Raw genomic sequence first — 20,686 nt, 5'->3', positions numbered from 1 at the left:
AAGAAGAACTACAATCCAGCAGCCTGGGGAACAAAATCACAATCACAGAAAGTTACACAAAACGAAACGGCAGAGGATTATGTCCCAGATGAAGGAACAAGATAACACCCCAGAAAAACAACTAATTGAAGTGGAGAGGCAATCTTCTAGAAAAAGAATTCAGAATAATAATCATGAAGATGATTCAGGATCTCTGAAAAAGAATGGAGGCAACGATCAAGAAGATGCAAGAATGTTTAACAAAGACCTAGAAAAACTAAAGAACAAACAAATAGAGATGAATAATATTATAACTGAAATGAAAAATACACTAGAAGGGATCAATAGAAGAATAACTGAGGCAGAAGAACAGATAAGTGAACTGGAAGACAGAATGTTGGAAATCACTGCTGTGGAACAGAATAAAGAAAAAAGAATGAAAAGAAATGAAGACAGCCTAAAAGCCCTCTGGGACAACATTAAATGCACCAACATTTGCATTATAGGGGTCCCAGAAGAAGAGAGAGAGAAAAGACCTGAGAAAATATTTGAAGAGATATTAGCGGAAAACTTCTCTAACATGGGAAAGGAAAGAGTCACCCAAGTCTAGGAAGCACAGAGTCCCAGGCAGGATAAACCCGAGGAGGCACATGCTGAGACACATAGTAATCAAATTGACAAAAATTAAAGACAAAGAAAAATTACTGAAAGCAACAAGGGAAAAATAACAAATAATATACAAGGGAACTCCCATAAGGTTAACAGCTGATTTCTCAGCAGAAACTCTACAAGCCAGAAGGGAGTGGTATGATAAATTTAAAGTGATGAAAGGGAAGAACCTACAACCGAAAATACTCTACCCAGCAAGGCTCTCATTCAGATTTGATGGAAAAATCAAAAGCCTTACAGATAAGCAAAAGCCAAGTGAATTCAGTACCACCAGACCAGCTTTGCAGCAAATGCTAAAGGAACTCCTCTGGGTGGGAAAGGAACAAGCAACTTAAAACAACCTTGTACATATACAGACTGCTGTATCAAAACCTCATGGGAACAGCAAACCCAAAAACACACAAAAAAGAAAAAGCAACCCAAACACAACACTAAAGAGGGTCATTAAACCACAAGAGAAGAGAACAAGAGAGGAAAAGAAGAAAAAAGACCTCCAAAAACAAACCCAAATCAATTAGGAAAATGGCAATAGGAACATACATATCCATAAGCACCTTAAATGTAAATGGATTAAATGCTCCAACCAGACATAGACTGGCTGAATGGATACAAAAACAAGATCCATATATATGCTGTCTACAAGAGACCCACTTCAGACCTAGGGACACATACAGACTGAAAGTGAGGGGATGGAAAAAGATATTCCATGCAAATGGAAATCAAAAAAAAAGCTGGAGTAGCAATACTCATATCAGACAAAATAGACTTTAAAATAAAGCATGTTACAAGAGACAAGGAAGGACACTACATAATGATCAAAGGATGAATCCAAGAAGAAGATATAACAATTATAAATATATATGCACCCAACATAGGAGCACCTCAATACATAAGGAAAATACTAATAGTCATAAAGAGAGAAATCAACAGTAACACAATAACAGTGGGGGACTTTAAGACCCCACTTTCACCAATGGACAGATCATCCAGACAGAAAATCAAAAAGGAAACACAGGCCTTAAATGACACATTAGACCAGATGGACTTAATTGATATTTATAGAGCATTCCATCCAAAAGCAGCAGAAAACACATTCTTCCCAAGTGCACATGAAACATTCTCAGGATTGACCACATGCTGGGCCACAAAGCGAGCCTTGGTAAATTTAAGAAAACTGAACTCATATCAAGCATCTTTTCTGACCACAACACTATGAGATTAGAATCAACTACCAGAAAAAAAACTGTAAAAAACACAAACACCCATGGAGGCTAAACAATATGCTACTAAACAACCAGTGGATCACTGAAGAAATCAAAGAGGAAATCAAAAAATACCTAGAGACAAATGAAAATGAAAGGACAATGATCCAAAACCTATGGGATGCAGCAAAAGCAGTTCTAAGTGGGAAGTTTATAGCAAAACAATCTTACCTCAAGAAACAAGAAAAATCTCAAATAAACAATCTAACCGAAAGCAATTAGAGAAAGAACAAACAAAACCTAAAGTTAGTAGATGGAAAGAAATCATAAAGATAGAGAGAGATAAATGAAACAGAGACAAAGAAAACAATAGCAAAGATCAATGAAACTAAAAGCTGGTCTTTGAAAAGATAGACAAAATTCATAAACCTTTAGCCAGATTCATCAAGAAAAAAAGGGAGAGAGCTCAAATCAATAAAATTAGAAATGAAACAGAAGAAGTTACAACTGACACCACAGAAATACAAAGGATCATAGGAGACTACTACAAGCAACTGTATGCCAATAAAATGGACAACCTGGAAGAAATGCACAAATTCTTAGAAAGGTACAATCTCCCAAGACTGAACCAAGAAGAAATAGAGAATATGAACAGACCAATCACAAGCACTGAAACTGAAACTGTGATTTTAAAACTCCCAACAAACAAAGGTCCAGGACCTGACGGCTTCACAGGAGGATTCTATCAAACATTTGGAGAAGAGTTAACACCTATCTTTCTGAAACTGTTCCCAAAAATTGCAGAGGAAGGAAAACTCCCAAACTCATTCTATGAGGCCATCATCACCTGGATACCAAAACCAGACAAAGATACCACAGAAAAAGAAAATTACAGGACAATATCACATAGATGCAAAAATCCTCAACAAAATACTAGGAATCTGAATCCAACAATACATTACAAGGATCATACACCATGATCATATCCCAGGAATGCAAGGATTTTTCAATATCATCAGATCAATCAGTGTGATACACCACATCAACAAATTGAAGAATAAAAACCATATTATCATCTCAGAAAAAGCTTTTGACAAACTTGAGCCCCATTTATGATAAAATGTCTCCAGAAAGTGGGCATAGAGGGAATGTACCTCAACATAATAAAGGCCATATACAACAAACCTACAGCTAACATCATACTCAACGGTGGAAAGCTGAAAGCATTTCCTGTAAGATCAGGAACAAGACAAGGATGTTCACTCTCTCCACTTTTATTCAACATAGTATTAGAAGTCATAGCCATGGCAATCAGAGAAGAAAAAGAAATAAAAGGAATCCAACTTGGAAAAGAAGTTAAACTGTCCCTGTTTGCAGATGACATGACACTATACATAGAAGATCCTAAAGACGCTACTCAAAAACTACTAGAGCTCATCAATGAATATGGTAAGGTGGCAGGTTACAAAATTAATACACAGAAATCTGTTGCATTTCTATACACTAACAACAAAAGATAAGAAAGAGAAATTCAAGAAACAATCCCACTTAACAATCATGTCAAAAAGAATAAAATACCTAGGAATAAACCTACCTAAGGAGAAAAAAGACCTGTGCTCTGAAAACTATAAGATGCTGATGAAAGGAATCGCAGATGACACAAACATGGAAAGATATACCCTGTTCTTGGATTGGAAGAATCAATATTGTCAAAATGACTATACTACCCATGGCAATCTACAGATTCAATGCAATCCCTATCAAATTACCAACAGCATTTTTCACAGAACTAGAACAAAAAAATCTTAAAAATTTGAATGGACACACAAAAGAGCCTGAATAGCCAAAGCAATCTTGAGAAAGAAAAACGGAGCTGGAGGAATCAGGCTCCCTGACTTCAGACTATACTACAAAACTATAGTCATCAAAACAGTATGGTACTGGCACAAAAATAGAAATGTAGATCAATGCAACAGGATAGAAAGCCCAGAAATAAACCCACACACCTATAGTCAATTAATCTACAACAAAGGAAGCAAGACTATACAATGGGGGAAAGACAGTCTCTTCAATAAGTGGTGCTGGGAAAACTGGACAGCTACATGTAAAAAAAATGAATTTTTTTCTTTAACACCATACACAAAAATAAGCTCAAAATGGATTAAAGACCTAAATGTGAGACCAGACACTATAAAACTCTTAGAGGAAAACATAAGCAGAACACTCTCTGACATAAATTGCATACATTTTTCTATCTGCCTCCCAGAGTAATGCAAATTAACAAAAATAAACAAATGGGACCTAATTAAACTCAAAAGCTTTTGCACAGCAAAGGAAACCATAAACAAAATGAAAAGACAACACACAGATTGGGAGAAAATATTTGCAAATGATGTAACTAACAAGAGATTAGTCTCCAAAATTTACAAATAGCTCATGTGGCTTAGTATCATCAAAACAAACCCAATCCAAAAATGGGCAGAAGACCTAAATAGACATTTCTCCAAAGAAGACACACAGATGGCCAAGGCACACAAAAAGATGTTAACATCGTTAATTATTAGAAAAATGCAAATCAAAACTACAATGAGATATCACCTCACAACAGTCAAAATGGCCATCATCAAAAAATCCACAAACGATAAATCCAGAGAGGGTGTGGAGAGAAGGGAACTCTCCTACTCTGTTGGTGGGAATGTAAATTGGTACAGCCACTAGAGAGAAAAGTATGGAGGTTCCTCTAAAAACTAAAAGTAGAGCTACCATATGATCCTGTAATCCCACTCCAGGGCATACACCCAGAGAAAATCATGGTCCTAAAGGATACGTGCACCCAGGGGCTTCCCTGGTGGTGCAGTGGTTGGGAATCCGCCTGCCAATGCAGGGGACATGGGTTCAATCCCTAGTCCGGGAAGATCCCACATGCCACAGAGCAACTAAGCTCGTGTGCCACAACTACTGAGCCTGCACTCTAGAGCCCGTGAGCCACAACTACTGAGCCCTCATGCCACAACTACTGAGCCCTCATGCCACAACTACTGAAGCCTGCGCACCTAGAGACTGTGCTCCGCAACAAGAGAAGCCACTGCAATGAGAAGCCCGTGCACTGCAACGAAGCGTAGCCCCCATTCGCCACAATTAGAGAAAGCCTGTGCACAGCAACGAAGAACCAACACAGCCAAAAAAATAAATTTTAAAATAAATAAATTAGCTTATTAAAAAAAAAAAGGATATGTGCACCCCAATATTCACTGCAGCACTGTTTACAATAGCCAAGACATGGAAGCAACCTAAACATCCATCGACAGATGAATGAATAAAGAAGATGTGGTACATATATACAATGGAATATTACTCAACCATTAAAAAGAATGAAATAATGCCATTTTCAGCAACATGGATGGACCTAGAGATTGTCATACTGAGTGATGTAAGTCAGACAGAGAAAGAGAAATATCATATGATATTGCTTGTATGTGGAATCTAAAAAGAAACCATACAAGTGAACTTATTTACAAAACAGAAACAGACTCACAGACTTAGAGGACAATCTTATGGTTACCAGGGGGGAAAGGAAGGGGGAAGGGATAGTTAGGGAGTTTGGGATTGACATGTACACACTGCTATATTTAAAATGGATAACCAACAAGGACCTACTGTACAGCACAGGGAGCTCTGCTCAATACTATGTAACGACCTAAATGGGGAAAGAATTTGGAAAAGAACAGATACATATATATGTATAACTGAATCACTCTGCTGTACATCTGAAACTATCACAACATTGTTAATCAACTATACTCCAATATAAAATAAAAAGTTTAAAAAAATTAAAAATTAATAATAAAGTCAACACATTATGAGTGGAGAGTAGAAAAATGGAAGGAATCTGGGCCTTTGATGATATCTTTGAGCCACTGCATTAGTCAACCCTGGAATTTGCCTAATTTTAAACTTCTTTTTTGTGAGATAATAAGTGGCTTATTGCTCAAGTCAGTCGATTTGGGATTCTCTATTACTTACAACCAGAAGCATCCCAAAAGGTACAATGGGAAGTATATCAGTCATTAGTCTTTGTGCAACATTTATGGTGTGTGGTTTGGTCCCCTTTCCTGTCCCGACCAACTGTGACTCCAAGCTACTCCCCGTGGACAGGAACATTATACTTGACCTCCTCAAAAGACGATGCATCAGTGGTGTCAGGACTATTCAATTCTTGGGTTAAAGCTTCCTCCCTAAGATTTCACACCCTTGAGGGTGTGGATTCGTTTAGTAATTGTGGAAGCAAAACTTCATTATAGTTGATACCTATTAGAAGTAAGACAGGCAAGGCACCAAGAACAGTCAACTCTTACCCACCTTTACTATGTTCTGAGGTTACATGCACTCAAGTATCAATGGCAAAGAAACAGAAAGTCATATTTCTTTATTCACTGGGCTTGGGCCCTAACCCCCACTATGAAATTCCACAGGAATCCTTTGGCTTGGGTACAGAGGCCTTAAAGGAATCTCCAAAGTTGAATCCCACCTCCAGTCTTCCCACATGGGAAAAAAGAGTTCAGTGTTCCCAGGTACACCCAGGTGGGAGAAAAGAGGTGAATACTGGGTAGCTTGGGCTTCTGCCAGTGGGAGGTAGCCTTGCCATCTTGCCACGTAGGAGATGAGAACAGGAGAGAGTCACAGCTATGTGGATAATTTTTGAATGTAGAGGGACCCCCTGGCCTAATTAGCGTCATGAAGTCTGAACAGTGGGATTAGCAACTCCTCTTCCAAAGGAAGGGACAAGCAATGCAGAGTGAGAACTGGGAGAGGAGTATTTTTAAAAGTTCCTTGTCAGAAGGCCTCAGTGTCTAGTTTTTGACCATCTAAGGCTTTCCTTTTGTAAGGTGCTCAATATTGTACTACTCTTAAAACTTAATGCAAGCTTCATTCATAACTGATTTTTACTTTCCCCTGTGGCTTGGGTCTTCTCTGATGAACTACTGTATTTATAAGCATTTATTTCCCATGGCTCTGCTAAAAAGTGAAAAATCATAATCACAACCAAGTCCAGACAACACGCAGAATAATAATGCAGCTTAAAATCCTTACTAGAGTGCTACCTCATTATACACAGATGGTGTCTATGTGGTGGTTAGCATACTCATGGGAAGAAACAGCAGAGCTTACTGGTTTCTTGGAGAACTTCACTTTGGGAGATGTGGTGAGAACTTTTTATCCTCCACAAATTCAGGGACCCCGGAGTTCACCAGTGTGCAGTTTGAGCCCTATCATAAACCGCAAAAGAGGCCAAGAAGATTTTATGCTCCAACAGATAACCAGGCGCCTCCCTTAGGTCTCATCAGCCATGTTTGGCTCTTTTATCAACGTCCGTGAAAGCTCATTTTCTCATTTCCACTTTTCTTTTCATTACGGTCTTTCCATGGGTGAACAGCTAACATCAATAGTCACCACGTTGGCATGCAAGTTCCTCCTCAATCTTTATCTAACTTACCTTTGTAGAGTTAGATCATATTCCTGAAGACTCTGCTTTAGTCAAGTCATTTTTCTCACCTCTATGCTTTTCTCACCCTATTCTTTGTAATGCCTAGCATATTACTAATGAAAACATCCTTGCAGATGATCCAGTCCAAAAAAAAAATACTCATTTTCACCTGAGGAAACTTAGTCCCTGAATTACTGGAACCAGAGAACACAGTGTGTCCATTAGCCATCACCATATAATAAACCACCCCAAAACTTAGTGACTCTGTATTTTTTATGATTTTGTGCATTGATGGGACAACTCATCTGCTGATTTTTTCCTCGGTCCCTCATTCAGCCGCACAGTCAGCTGAACTAGAAGGTCTCAGAGGGCCTCATACACATATAGAAGTTGCTACTATTATGGGCAGGGGTGTCTTGGTCTCCTCCAGTGGTTCAACCTCCAGCAGCCTTCCTTATATGGTGGCCTCAGGAGTGTGGTCCATGAAGATGAAAAGTGGAAGCTATAAGGCCTCTTATGGCCTAGACTCTGGAAGTCACACATTATTACTCCCACTGCATTCTACTAGTTAAAGCAAGTAAACAAAGCCAGCCCAGGTTCAAGGGTGTAGAGAAAAAGACTCCAACTCTGGGTGTGTGGAGTGGCAAAGCCAAACTGCAAGGTGGAATGTATACCAGGATGGGAGGAATTATGGCCATTAAACAATCTTTCACACAAGATAAGACAGAGACCAGTTATCAGGTTGCACTGATACAGAATCCATAGAATCCTGGCCAAAGGCTCCTTAGAATGCTTCTGCCTAGGGACAGGATGGGATCCAGGGTCCAATGTAGATGCATATTTCAAGAAGCAGCCAAGCAGATCATTACAAAGCTGCCTTACCATTGCTGAGTATGGTTCTAGCGCACTTTGAAAGGACAAAATCACATGATACACTACTCTTGATGGAAAGGCAGGGAGATGCCTACACAGAAAGCTCCACCATGTTGGCAGTAAGTAAGGGCAGTCTCCACATTCCTGAGTCCGGGCATCTGCTTTGTACACCATCAAACTCAACTGTCAATATGCTAAGACATGATTAGTATCCTGGAGCCTGGACCAAGCTAATCAAACCCATGCAAATCAGACCATGCTAATCAAAGGAATAGCCCTTGTGTAAAGAAGACTGCCTTAATTTGCAAAGATAACGAGTCCATTAGAGGGTTTGGCTGCTTGATTTCCTACTGTAAAGCAACAAGAAGATCCAACATGTATTCAAAAAATAACTCAGAGTAGGATCCTAGTCAGGGAGCCCTGTGGTAGAATGAAAAGATGCTGGGTTTAAATTGTCCTTGCCAACTAGTAGCTCGGGGACCCCTGGCAACCTCTCTCTTTAGAGGTGTTACTCTCTCTCCCATCCTCAGTTTCTTCATCTGTAAAATGAACATGATTATGTTTACCTGGGAGAGTTGCTGTAAGAATTAGGAAAGGTCCTAGAACATAATAGCGTACAATAAACAGTAATTATTAAAAATAACTATAAAGTGCTTAATACTGTTGTGAGACAGTGTTATATACACACTTTATTTCAGATAACACCAAGACCTAATTGCTGGGTCAGACAGTGAAGACACCCTGTCATAGGACACTGTTAACATGTGTAGTGAAATACAGGTCAACATTTAGAACTTTGCACGAGTGCCACCTCCTCTGTCAAACATTCCTGGGCATCTCCTATGTTTCCATTCTCATATTACTATACATTTGTTTGTAAAGGACTTGGAAGCAGAGGGAGAAATGCACTAGAAGTACAAATCAGTCTCATAATGTCCCACAACCTGCATGGAATGTATTCACCGAGGTGTGAGAAAAAATTCAGCTGATCTCCCAAGGATGAAGATGTCACTAATGAGGTGTTATTGTATAAAGCTATAATGACAGTCTTAATAACAACCACATTGGAGGCAATTTGCCCATCTTAACACTAACACATTGCAATTAAACATTTAGATTAATTTCCCACCATGATTCCAGAGGAGGATCAATGCTCTACTGAATAGAATGGCAACATAAAGCTACAGTGAGGTGGGAAAATGCATAATTTTCTTAAAAATAAAAAAAATCTTTTTAAAAAAATGGTATTTCAAATATAGTTCCTTAATTTTCCCCATTTTTCCAAAATAATTAGATAATGTATTATTCCTTCTTTTATTCTCTTTCAATAGTTCCTCTCGCTCATAATCTTGCTGAAATAACAGATCATGCCAATCATTTTGATCACTTCAGCTGTTATTCTTCCCACTAGCGAGCAGAAAAATTGCTTTTTTTTCTTTTTTTTTTGCAGTTTAGATTTATCCACTCAAACAGATACCTTCAACAAGGAGAGGGCGTCCACATCTTCACATGCCTCTTCCAGGAAAACTTCCCATAATACTCAAAACATTGATCATAACTGAGCCCTGCTCTGAGACATACTGGAAATTCCCCTGGGCAAAGGAGATTAACCAAGATCAGGTGACACTGAGACTGAGGGAAAACTCGCCAGCCAGCAATCCAGATCACAGAATCAAAACTGAAGGAATGTTCACCCTTCAAACCAACGTCCCTAATAGTAGATACAGTTGACGCTTGAACAGCGTGAGGGATAGGGGCACTGACCGTCCACAGTCAAAGACTGGTGTATGATTTATATTTGACCGTCTGTATCCCTGGTTCCTCTGTATCTGTGGTTCCTCTGCATTGTCAGGTTCAACCAGACAACCGCAGATTGTGTAGTACCATTGAAAATCCACGTGTACTTTGTAGTCCCGCCCTCCATAACTGAGGTTCCTCGGTATCTACGGGTCTGCATCACCCAACCTCGGACGGTACAGTAACGTAGTATTTACTATTGAAAAAAAAATCCACGTATAAGTGGACCTGCGCAGTTCAAGCCCATGTTGTTCAGGGGTCCCCTGTACTTGCCTTAGTTTGCTCAGGCTGCCATAACAAAATACCATAGAGTAGGGGACTTAAACAACAAAAATTATATTTTCTCACAGTTCTGGAAGCTGGAAGTCCGAGATCAGGGTACCACAAGGGTCAGGTTCTGGTGAGAGCTCTCTTCCTGGTGTGCAGACAACCATCTTCTTGCTGTGTCCTCACATGGTGGAGAGAGAAAGAGAAAATTCTCTTCCTTTTCTTATAAGGGCACCAGCCCTATCAGATTAGAGCCCCACCTTTATGAACTCAGTTAACTTTAATTACCTCATTAAAGTTCCTATTTCCAAATACAGTCACATTGCAGGTTAGAGCTTCAACATGAATTTGGGGGAGATGCCATTCAGTCCACAGCAATAATCAAAAATATTTAAGTAAGTAACTGACAAGTAATTCAAGGCATGAACAAAGGCATGAAGGCAAGGGATAACAGAACGACAAACAACTCTGTTTAAGTGGCATATAGTTTCTTTAAAGGGGAATGTGAAAGGTATAATTGGAAGTCTAAGCTGGGACCAGGTGGAAAAGGACTTTGAATATCACCTTAAGCACTTTAGCTTTACCCCACAGGTAATGGTTAGATAAAGAAGGTTTCTGAGCAGACAAGAGCCCTGGTTAATGCTGCACTTTAGAAAACGTATCATGGCGTAAGTATGGAAAACGGCTTTGCGAGGTGGAGATCAGAGGAAGGGAAATTGACTAAGACATCACTGCAGTTACTTAGAGTGTTCAGTCTTTATAGAGTTGTTACTATCTAAGATGAGTATGGCAGATTCTTTCTCTCTTTGGCAGATGAGGAAAAGGAGCCTCTGATGTTCCAGGCCTCTGGGGATTAAGAAGCTAAATCATGATCTCATGGCTGGTAGACTGAAGAGCGAGTACGAACCTTCCATCTTTCTAACTCCAAGTCCAATCTCTTCATTTAAATAAACATTTTCTAAGGGTAAAATGGATAATTTCCATGTGGTTTCCTTTCTCCTGGAGGGCAATCTTTGTTCTTCTCCAATAAACCCAGAGGTTTTTAAAAGAATAAATCTACTTGGTTTTCCAAGTAGAAAAGGAAAAGTTGAACTAAATTCTACGTTGGCGGAAACCTATAGGAAGCATACCATAATGGTTAAGAGCATGGGTACGGGTAGGCAGCTGGGTCCAAATCCTGGCTAAGCTATGTACTAGCGTGACTCCCTAAGTCTTGCTCTTCTTATCCCTAAAATGTGAAAGTATTAGAACATACCACGAGACAGTCATGACAAGTGACAGCTGCATAGCAAATATTCAATAACTATAAACCATGGTTGTTAAATGTGTTCTTCTCTGTACCTGATAGTCTTAAATATATCAAATAAGAAAACATTTCAATTGTTTAAGCAGCAAATTTGTTGAGCAGAGTTCATGCTGGTCTCTAGAGTCACATGTGGTCTCACAGCTGGAAGAATAAGTCACCTGTTGCCAGGGAGAGGGAAGGAGGCTTACTTTAAACAGTGAAAAAGGAAAATTTACTAGGCACATTTTTGTTTAATTTCAAACATACAGAGAGGCAAAGAAAATTCTGTCTATCCAAAAAAAGATCATATATTATACCTACAAGAAGGTCAGGCTTGTAATTTCAGTCTTTCAATGGTATACGTGCATGCTAATTTATGAAGGTAAATTCTGTCGATTAAAATGAAATGATTTTGCTTGGCAGTCAAGTGCAGGAAGACAAATATCAAATCTCAGTAGCTACACTTCCAGCTGTTTTGCAAACAGAGATAAAAGATAATCCCTGACTAAATAGCATCACTTTCAAGATAAAAATCAACTTTCAAGTGCATTGTATTGAATAGGGGAAGACAGGTTTACTCTAAAAGTGTCCAATAATTGGGGTTGAATGATATTTATTAGAAGAACTTGTGCACTGTGTTGAAACTGACAAGAGTGTACTGTGTTTTTGGCACAGCATGATGCTAATATCTGTAATTAAGGAAAAACTTAAAGAACATCTGCAGTGAGAATGCTTAGTTTGGCAAATCTCTCTGCAAGTAAATTTACTGGGCTTCATTATTTGTATCCAACAAAAGACACATAAAACAATTTCAAATGTCACGGCGGCATCACCTCACTTCATAAAGCTTCAAGATTTCTAAGCTCTACCATCATTTTTGGAATTATCAGTATCATTACTACCACCTTCTCCATCCCCATTAACATCCTGACTTCTAACACCAGCTCTGCTCCCAACTCACTAACTTCACCTCTTCAACTTTCATTACTACTTCCTACAGCACAAGCATCATCAGGTCTACCACCAATGTCGCCAGCTCTACCACCATCATCATCATCCCCATATCCATCTCCACATTTCCTTTACCAATATCACCAGCTCTATCCACCAACCATCACCACCGTGTCCACCATCCCCTCATCATTACTGGCTCTAGCACACTTGCCATCACACACAGCACTTTCACAGTCATTACCATACCTCTTCACAGACCTCTAGTTTATCAAATGCTACAGACTCTTGTGTTTTCCCCTTCCTCAAGCCGAACTGTCAAACTGAGTGGCAATATTGCAATTTAGTCATATAGCAGTTAATCCATTTATATACAGAGACGATGAGCCCAAACTCAATTTCTGCTGAACTGCACACAATTTAGGGTAGAGGACAGATGTGCAAACCAGCGGACCATTTTTATTTTTATTTTTTACCTAGCCACTTTACCACTGCCATTTCGATGGAATGGATTTTTTTTAACATGTCTATCATTTATTGAAAACTCACCCATTCCTCATCCCGTCCCTCACCCTCACTTTACAACGTACCCCTGACAGTGGGATTCAGCAAGAGTATGTTACTCAGGTATAGGATAAAACAAAATAGTTTACACATTTGGTAATACTTTTAATAAAAGCAGGAAGTTTACTGATAAAAGCATACTTCAAAAAAAGGAGCCAGGGCTTCCCTGGTGGCGCAGTGGTTGAGAATCTGCCTGCTAATGCAGGAGACACGGGTTCAAGCCCTGGTCTGGGAAGATCCCACATGCCGCGGAGCGACTAGGCCCGTGAGCCACAACTACTGAGCCTGCGCATCTGGAGCCTGTGCTCCGCAACAAGAGAGGCCGTGACGGTGAGAGGCCCGCGCACCGCGATGAAGAGTGGCCCCCGCTTGCCGCAACTAGAGAAAGCCCTCGCACAGAAACGAAGACCCAACACAGCCAAAAAAATAAATAAATAAAAATAAACAAACGTGGGGGTTAACAATTAATTAATTAATTAAATAAAATGCAACTTCTAAAAAAAAAAAAGGAGCCATATCAAAATCACAATTCAAGAAATTTCTGGGATCAGAGATTACATTGAAATGCCCACTTTGAAAAACCTTCAATCACGTGTAGACAATTGACAATAAACTGTGTTAAACATTATGGTACCAATAATGCATTTTCCTGCCAAATATATTACCTAAATTATTTTTTCTGATGACAAAGAACACAAACTCACATATAAAATGTTCTCATATCATTTAGAATTTCCCCAACTCCAATTTGCTCATGTGAAAAAAATTTGATCAACTATTTCTCAGGTCAACCCCCATACTCATAACTACAGCCAAAAATACTTTCACTTAAAGAATCAATAATAACACAAAGTGTTGCATTGTAAAAATGGTATTACCTGATGAGAAGCAGACGGAAGACTTAAGAAAATGGGGGAAAATGTTTGGTTCACACTAAGGAACAATTATACTGGATGTCCTTCAGCTTTCCCTATCCCCAGTCTTTTCTCTACCTTTTTTTTTGTTCTGTGTCCCAGGAGGTTGAACTTTGCTGACTGCATCATCTGGGCTTTCTTGCCACCTGGCTTCTCGCTGGCTACAGTCAACCGGAGCCAGTGGAAAGAGAAGCTGAGGTCTCTTTCTGTTCCTTGACAGCTTCAGTCTCTGTTTCTGTGTCCTTCTACTACCATAGCTTTAGTCAGGCAGCCTCTCCTTGTGGCTCTGGTTGTTACTAGACTCCCAGATACTTTTTCCTTCCCTTGTGCTTTTGGTCCTTTGGGTAGCAGCAATTTCCCATGCTCGTTAGCATCTAGGTGCCTCAATTCTTCTAAACCTGCCCACACATCTGAAAGGAATCACTCTATTTAGGGTTCCTGAATTCGAGCCATCTGGGATGAATTCCTTCTCCTGATAGCAGCCTGATTGAAACAGCAGTGAAGAGGAGACGTGATCTTTATGCTGCTCTTTTAAATATCTTGAAAAGAGGTCATCCCCCAAATCTGGTAGATAGATAAAACAGCCCAGCAGTCTGCTTAAAACTAGCATTAAGGGAGAGTCAGGCAAGATGTTTTCTCCCAGATGTATCCATCTCTCCCCTTTCAGCTCCACCGCCTGACCCAGAATAGACAGAAGACAGATAAAGGGAATCTTAACATTATATTCTAGTTTGCTCGCCTCAAGCTGACAGGGTAGGAGGCAGAGATTCTGGGTGGGGTCTACCTAGGCTCAGAAGAGTGTATAATTAGAGTATCCTTCGTGCCAAAACTCTGGAGAATCTCGGCGTGGCACAGAAGAGGAAGGAGGCGCCATAATATTAACAGTCTCTTACATTTTTATAGGACTATCCTTTCCAAAATGCTTTTATATCCTTCATATTATTTGACTTAAATATTGCATAATAAGGAAATCAAACCCCAACAATCTGAATGGAGAAGGCAAACCTAAGAAGATAAAGAGAACACCGAAAACAGCTGTTTTGTAAAAAGTAAATGAGTAACATTTCGGGAGTAGGTATACTGGGCAATCTCATCTAATGCAATTGTTCCAATTCTTGTTTAAAAATTGACTGTAAAGCAATTTTCGGAACTTCCCTGGTGGCGCAGCAGTTAAGAATCCGCCTGCCAATGCAGGGGACGTGGGTTCAACCCCTGGTCCGGGAAGATCCCACATGCCACGGAGCAACTAAGCCCGTGGGCCACAACTACTGAGCCTGCGCTCTAGAGCCTGTGAGCCACAACTATTGAGCCCGTGTGTCACAACTACTGAGCCCATGTGCTGCAACTACTGAAGCCCACACGCCTAGAGCCTGTGCTCAGCAACGAGAAGCCACTGCAACGAGAAGCCCATGCACTGCAACAAAGAGTAGCCCCCGCTCGCCGCAGCTAGAGAAAGCCCACGCGCAGCAACGAAGACCCAACGCAGCCAAAATAAATAAATAAATAAAAATAAATTTAAAAACAAGAACCACATACTTTTTTTAAAAAAAGCAATTTTCTTTTCATCAAAACGTATTTTCCCATTGACTTACATTACCAAACCAAAGATGTGTTCCCCACAGGAAATATTTTAGCCCTAAGTCTAAATAAAAATCACATTTAACAATGCAACAAACCCCTCTAAAGTCAATTATCTAAAGTAAAAGCTATAGTTTTCTGACAAAACAATAATTACACTCAAAATAATTCAGAAAATGCAAATCAAGTCTCCAGAACAACATTACCTTAAGGATAGATCCACGTAGAGGCAAAGTCACTAACAGAGGCTTCAACGTAAGGCAGCCTCTGTCATTGTGATTTAGAACAAGAAATATATATGTATATTTGGTCTTCCTCCCATTCCTGGCACAGAGTTCTTAAAACCCTTGAAATTTCTGTTGGAGGAGGTCACCGAGAGGACATGCCCTCCGCGTGATCTGTGAGCTGGATTCCGGCAGCTGGAGGCGCCTCACCCCCCTCCCCTGTCCTTGGAATGTACATTCTGCTCACCATTCCCGTGGTTGGAACTGTTTTCAAGGATGCAGCCTTGAGAGAGCCCTGTGTTGTTGAGACCATCTGCACAGCATACACGAGTGAACCCTCTTAAGGCCTATATATAAACTTTTAAGATTCCAGCAGGCTGGTGCAGAGATCTACCCACCTTGCGGCCGGCCGCTCAAGACAAGCCTCATTTGTAAATTCCCTTGTTTATTAAAACCACCACCTACCAGTCTGGACTTGTCTGCTTCTTTCTTCTCTCCTTGTGTACCAACAATTTCCTAAGTGATAAGGGCAATAGAACTGAAAGGAGCATTTTTTTGTCATTCGTAACAAGCCCCTTTCAACCACAACTGAGTTTACTGTAAAAAGGCTACTTTTGGAAAGCACAGTTGCCAGGGGAAACAATCACGTGACTAGGGGGTTGGAACTTTCAGGTCCACCCCTCCACGCTCCCCCCACGCCTCACCGCGATGTGCAGCACAGTTGGAAGGACCCTGGGGAGGTTCCACTCAAAACTTTCCTGCACCGCTGTCTGGCATTTCATTCCTGGTAACATTCCTAAGTTAAATAATACTTCTTGATCACAGAGTCGTCTTCTCTTTTTTTTTTTTTTTTTTTTTAAGGGTAATGGTCCTACCTTGAAGCACCTGGAATACACTCTGAAGGGCCAATTCAATTAACAAGCGCCCAGATGAATTCGATTATACAAATATACTTAAGCCTCTACGTGTCATCTCAAGTGGCCATAGGGCAGATAAGAGTCGTCTTTTAAACTGAAAATAGGCTTTAAAAGGTTAACGTTTATACCTTAGAAGCCATGTAATCTTCAGACCATCTACATCAGAATCACCAAGGATGCTTATAAAAAAAATGTACCGTCTTATCCCCACCCTAGACCTTCTGAATCTGTATCCCAGAGATTGGTCTGGAAGTCTGAATCTTAAGAAGCTCCAAGGGGCAGGTTAACACTTGAAAACCACTACTTGGTATGAATAAAGTTATCAAACCCTTTCCCTCAGCCGAGAAAGGGAAAGGGTGCTATCCTATCCTCACTCTCCTATCCTGTGTATATTTTGTGCTCTGGGTTCCCAAGAGTTCTTTATTCTTTGAGATGATAGAGCCCTACAAGAATGCAATCACATTATTCTCCAGCTGTAGGGCTTTACAGTTTGTAAAGCATGTTTTTATTCACTCTCTTTTTAAATCTTCACAGCAGTCCTGTAAGGATTATTTTTATACCAATTTTCTATATGAAAAAGAAATGGATTTTCAGAGAAATTAAGTATCTTTCTCAAGGTTACACAGAACTGAGATTCAAACCATATCTTCTAATGCTAATTCTCATGTTCTGAGTCTGGCTTGTATCAGTTGAAAAGTTAAATAGCCCTTAAAAGGGAAAAAAAACAAACAAAAAAAAGAGGGTAAATTGGACTTAGGCTGCAATCTCAAATAATCAAAAGATGAGAGCATGGAACGGGATTAAATAATTCTTATGTTGGACATTTACAATTCAAAGTAAATTGCCCTGACTCTCCATAGCACAGTCGGATTGTAATACCACAAAAACACTTGACTCTAATCAAAGGCCAACAGAACACTGGTTGTTCTCAGCCATCTGATTTTACACTAAGCTCTAAGGATCTTTTCTCAGTCTGATGTGGAATTTTATATGTTCTGCTGTGGACAAAGCACAGTGACATGGGCTATATTTTGACTCAGAGAAATATAATCTTTTTAATCTAATTTTTATTAAGCAAAATTGTAAGTGTGCACAGGCCAAGGTAGGAGTATAATGATCCCACATGTATCCATCACCCAGCTTCATCAATTATCAAGATCCTGCCATTTTTGAAAAGAATAGTCTAAAAAAAACCTTTTAAATCATATCACAATGTATAAATTCAGAATTCCCCACTGCAAATCTCAAAATATTTCCTAAATAAAGAAGTGAATATGTATATTAACAAATAAACTTATACACATTACACATATATACATACTTTTAAAGAGAATAAATTGTTTCCTTCTTGGGAATGCATACAAAATGCCTGCTTATAGCTCAAAAATGTGTGCGTTTTCACAATCTGTTTGATGGCAGGCACTAATGGTCAGGAAAAATAAAATTTAGTCCTTACAGTCTGTCCTGCCTTTAAGCGAAATGTGTGCCATTTACTTGGGAGCTATATAACAGATGTGAATTTAAAAGGAAGAGACCAGTTATAAAGCACTAGGGGGAAGCCTCACAGATGTCCCTGTTTTTAATGTGTTACAATGCGGGTCCAAGTTATCTCACTGCAAGTGATCTAGGACTTCATGAAACAGCTCCAAATTATAGATCACCAACACCCTTTAAAGGCCTTACGTTATAAAAAGAAAAAGCATTCTTAAACCTGGCCATTAAGGCAGACAGTGTGGTGTCCTGGACGCATTAAATCTGATAAATAAGATGGAAGGAGGGGGATGTCTGGGGACCTCCATGTAAGGCTGTATAATACAAAGGCGTGTGTGGACAGGCCTTAGCCCTTCGTGGGAAGGAAATTTCTAAGAGCTTCCTGTGGAAAAGAGCATTAGATAGTTCATCACACCAGAAGCCTGAGACTGTCATTATCATGAGTATGAAAAAGTATTCTTTTTGCTTTCCTAGAGATGCAGTTTTCAATAGACCCACTAATTATCACGTATTAAGTGATTGTTTTGTGCCAAGCACTCTATTAGATCCATATATAATATGAAGATAATCTCACTTAATTTATATAACCTTTTACAGTAAGTATTGCTAATGTATTTAAGAGATGAGGAAGCTGAGATTTGGGTACAAGTAACTTGAGATACAAAGTGGCTGATCCAGGATCTGTACTTGGTTCTTTCTGATTCCAAAGTTTTTTCTCTCATAAACAACAGGTGTCAGTGTCGTTGATATAATTCTTTTCAGGACAATCTAGCAATATGTATCTCCTTGCTGAAGCAATTGCTTTTCTAGAAATTTAACCTGTGGGAATAACTGACAAGGTTCCAAAGCAGTATATACAAAGAGATTCACTGCAGTGTTGTTTACAATATAAAAAGTTGGGAACCAGCACAGTGTCCATTGAGACTGAAAAAATTAATTTTGATAAATCCACATACTGGAATAGTATATACCTGTTTCAAAGATTCAAAGTAAGTTATATATTGATATATAACCGCTATTTACTTTGAGGTGAAAAAAGCAAATTATAGAAGATTATTATAATAGAATTATGCATGTGTATATGTGTGTGTGTGTGTAGGTATTAGAAAGATACACAACAAACTTATCCATGGTTTCAGTGTCTTTGAATTATTTAAAATTTTGAACAACTATATTATCAGATAAAAAGGATAAAATGTTTCCATTTGAAACACTAAGTCCCTGCTTTTTTTCCTCTCAAACGTCAAACTCCTGGGGCAATCCTGCCAAGATTTTAACAGTGGCATCAAGGGATATTTTGTGGGAAAGGAAGGGGTTATCTTTATTCAGATGTTACCTAATTTTCAAAACCTTCCCTGACCACTGGAGTCAGAGTGGATCCTCCCTCTCTGGGCTCCCAGGACATGCTGAATACATTCCTCATTATAACAGTTAGTTATCTCACTGCTGTAAACATTTGGGTTGTAACATGTACCTCTGTCACCCTCAGTTTACTCTGAGACCCTCAAAAGCAGGAGCCACATTTCTTTTACCTGGCACATGACATATATTTAACACGTTTGATGAACGAATAAGGGAGGGAGGGGGCAGAGGGAGGGAGGGAGGAGAGGAAGGAAGGAAGGGAGGGAGGATGGAAGGAAGGAAAAGAGGATGGAAGGAAGGAAGGAAGGGAGGATGGAAGGAAGGAAGGGAGGGAGGATGGAAGGAAGGAAGGAAGGGAGGATGGAAGGAAGGAAAAGAGGATGGAAGGAAGGAAGGGAGGGAGGATGGAAGGAAGGAAGAGAGAAAGGATGGAAAGAAGGAAGGAAGGATGGAAGGAAGGAAGGGAGGGTGATGTTTAACTTCAAAAATCTGGTGATGTGTTCAAAGCCCACACCACTGAACCACAGTAGTCCATTATGAATTAATTAATCAAAGCCTGAGATGAAGGTGCTTCTGTTGAGAGAAAGCCCTGGGTCATGAAAAGAACATGGGCTTTGGGGTCAGACAATGAATGTAAATCCTGTATTTTCCATTTAGAAGTTTTGTGAGAAAGCCTCTTCATCTCTGAGTCTTAGACTCGCCACCCGTGAAACCACTTTGGATCTTGCGCAAGGAAGTTGAAGTATTTTGTGACATCTTGGTTTCATGTAATCAAAGACATTTTCTGATTTACAAAAAAATAAGCAAATAAATAAAAAGTGAAGATATTAGGGACTCGGATACATTGTTAGTGAATATAGAATCTGGAACAACTTTTCTTGGGGAGGGTGGTAGGCAAATTGACAGTATCTATCAATGTGTCAAGTATGCATTACCCTTTGATTCAACAATTGTTCATCTAAGAGTTTACCCTATAAAAAATATGTTCAATTTTTTGTACATATGCAAAAATGTACAATTCTACATGAACAGTGTAAAACACTGCTTGCAGGAGTGAAAAATCAGCAACAACTCAAATCAATAGGGAAATGGCTAAATAAATTACGATATATCCCTCCAGTGGTGTAT

At 39.5% G+C, this 20,686-nt stretch overlaps 1 protein-coding gene across 2 annotated transcripts in view; it reads right to left on the bottom strand.

Annotated features, from left to right (window-relative positions):
- The window catches only part of LOC309632767 (uncharacterized protein), a 1,168,925-nt gene extending 1,148,393 nt beyond the window's left edge, over positions 1 to 20,532 (bottom strand). For both annotated transcript variants that reach the window (XM_082400626.1, XM_082400625.1), the window contains exon 1: positions 16,254 to 20,532. In XM_082400626.1, coding sequence (XP_082256752.1) covers positions 16,254 to 16,339 — 86 coding nt within the window. In that variant the 5' untranslated portion in view covers positions 16,340 to 20,532. The remainder of the gene's footprint in view (positions 1 to 16,253) is intronic.
- Between the last annotated feature and the right edge of the window lie 154 nt (positions 20,533 to 20,686).

Source organism: Balaenoptera borealis (assembly GCF_965194805.1).
Source record: "Balaenoptera borealis genome assembly, chromosome: 8".
Taxonomy (NCBI): domain Eukaryota; kingdom Metazoa; phylum Chordata; class Mammalia; order Artiodactyla; family Balaenopteridae; genus Balaenoptera; species Balaenoptera borealis.
This window is presented reverse-complemented; position numbering and strand designations above follow the sequence as displayed.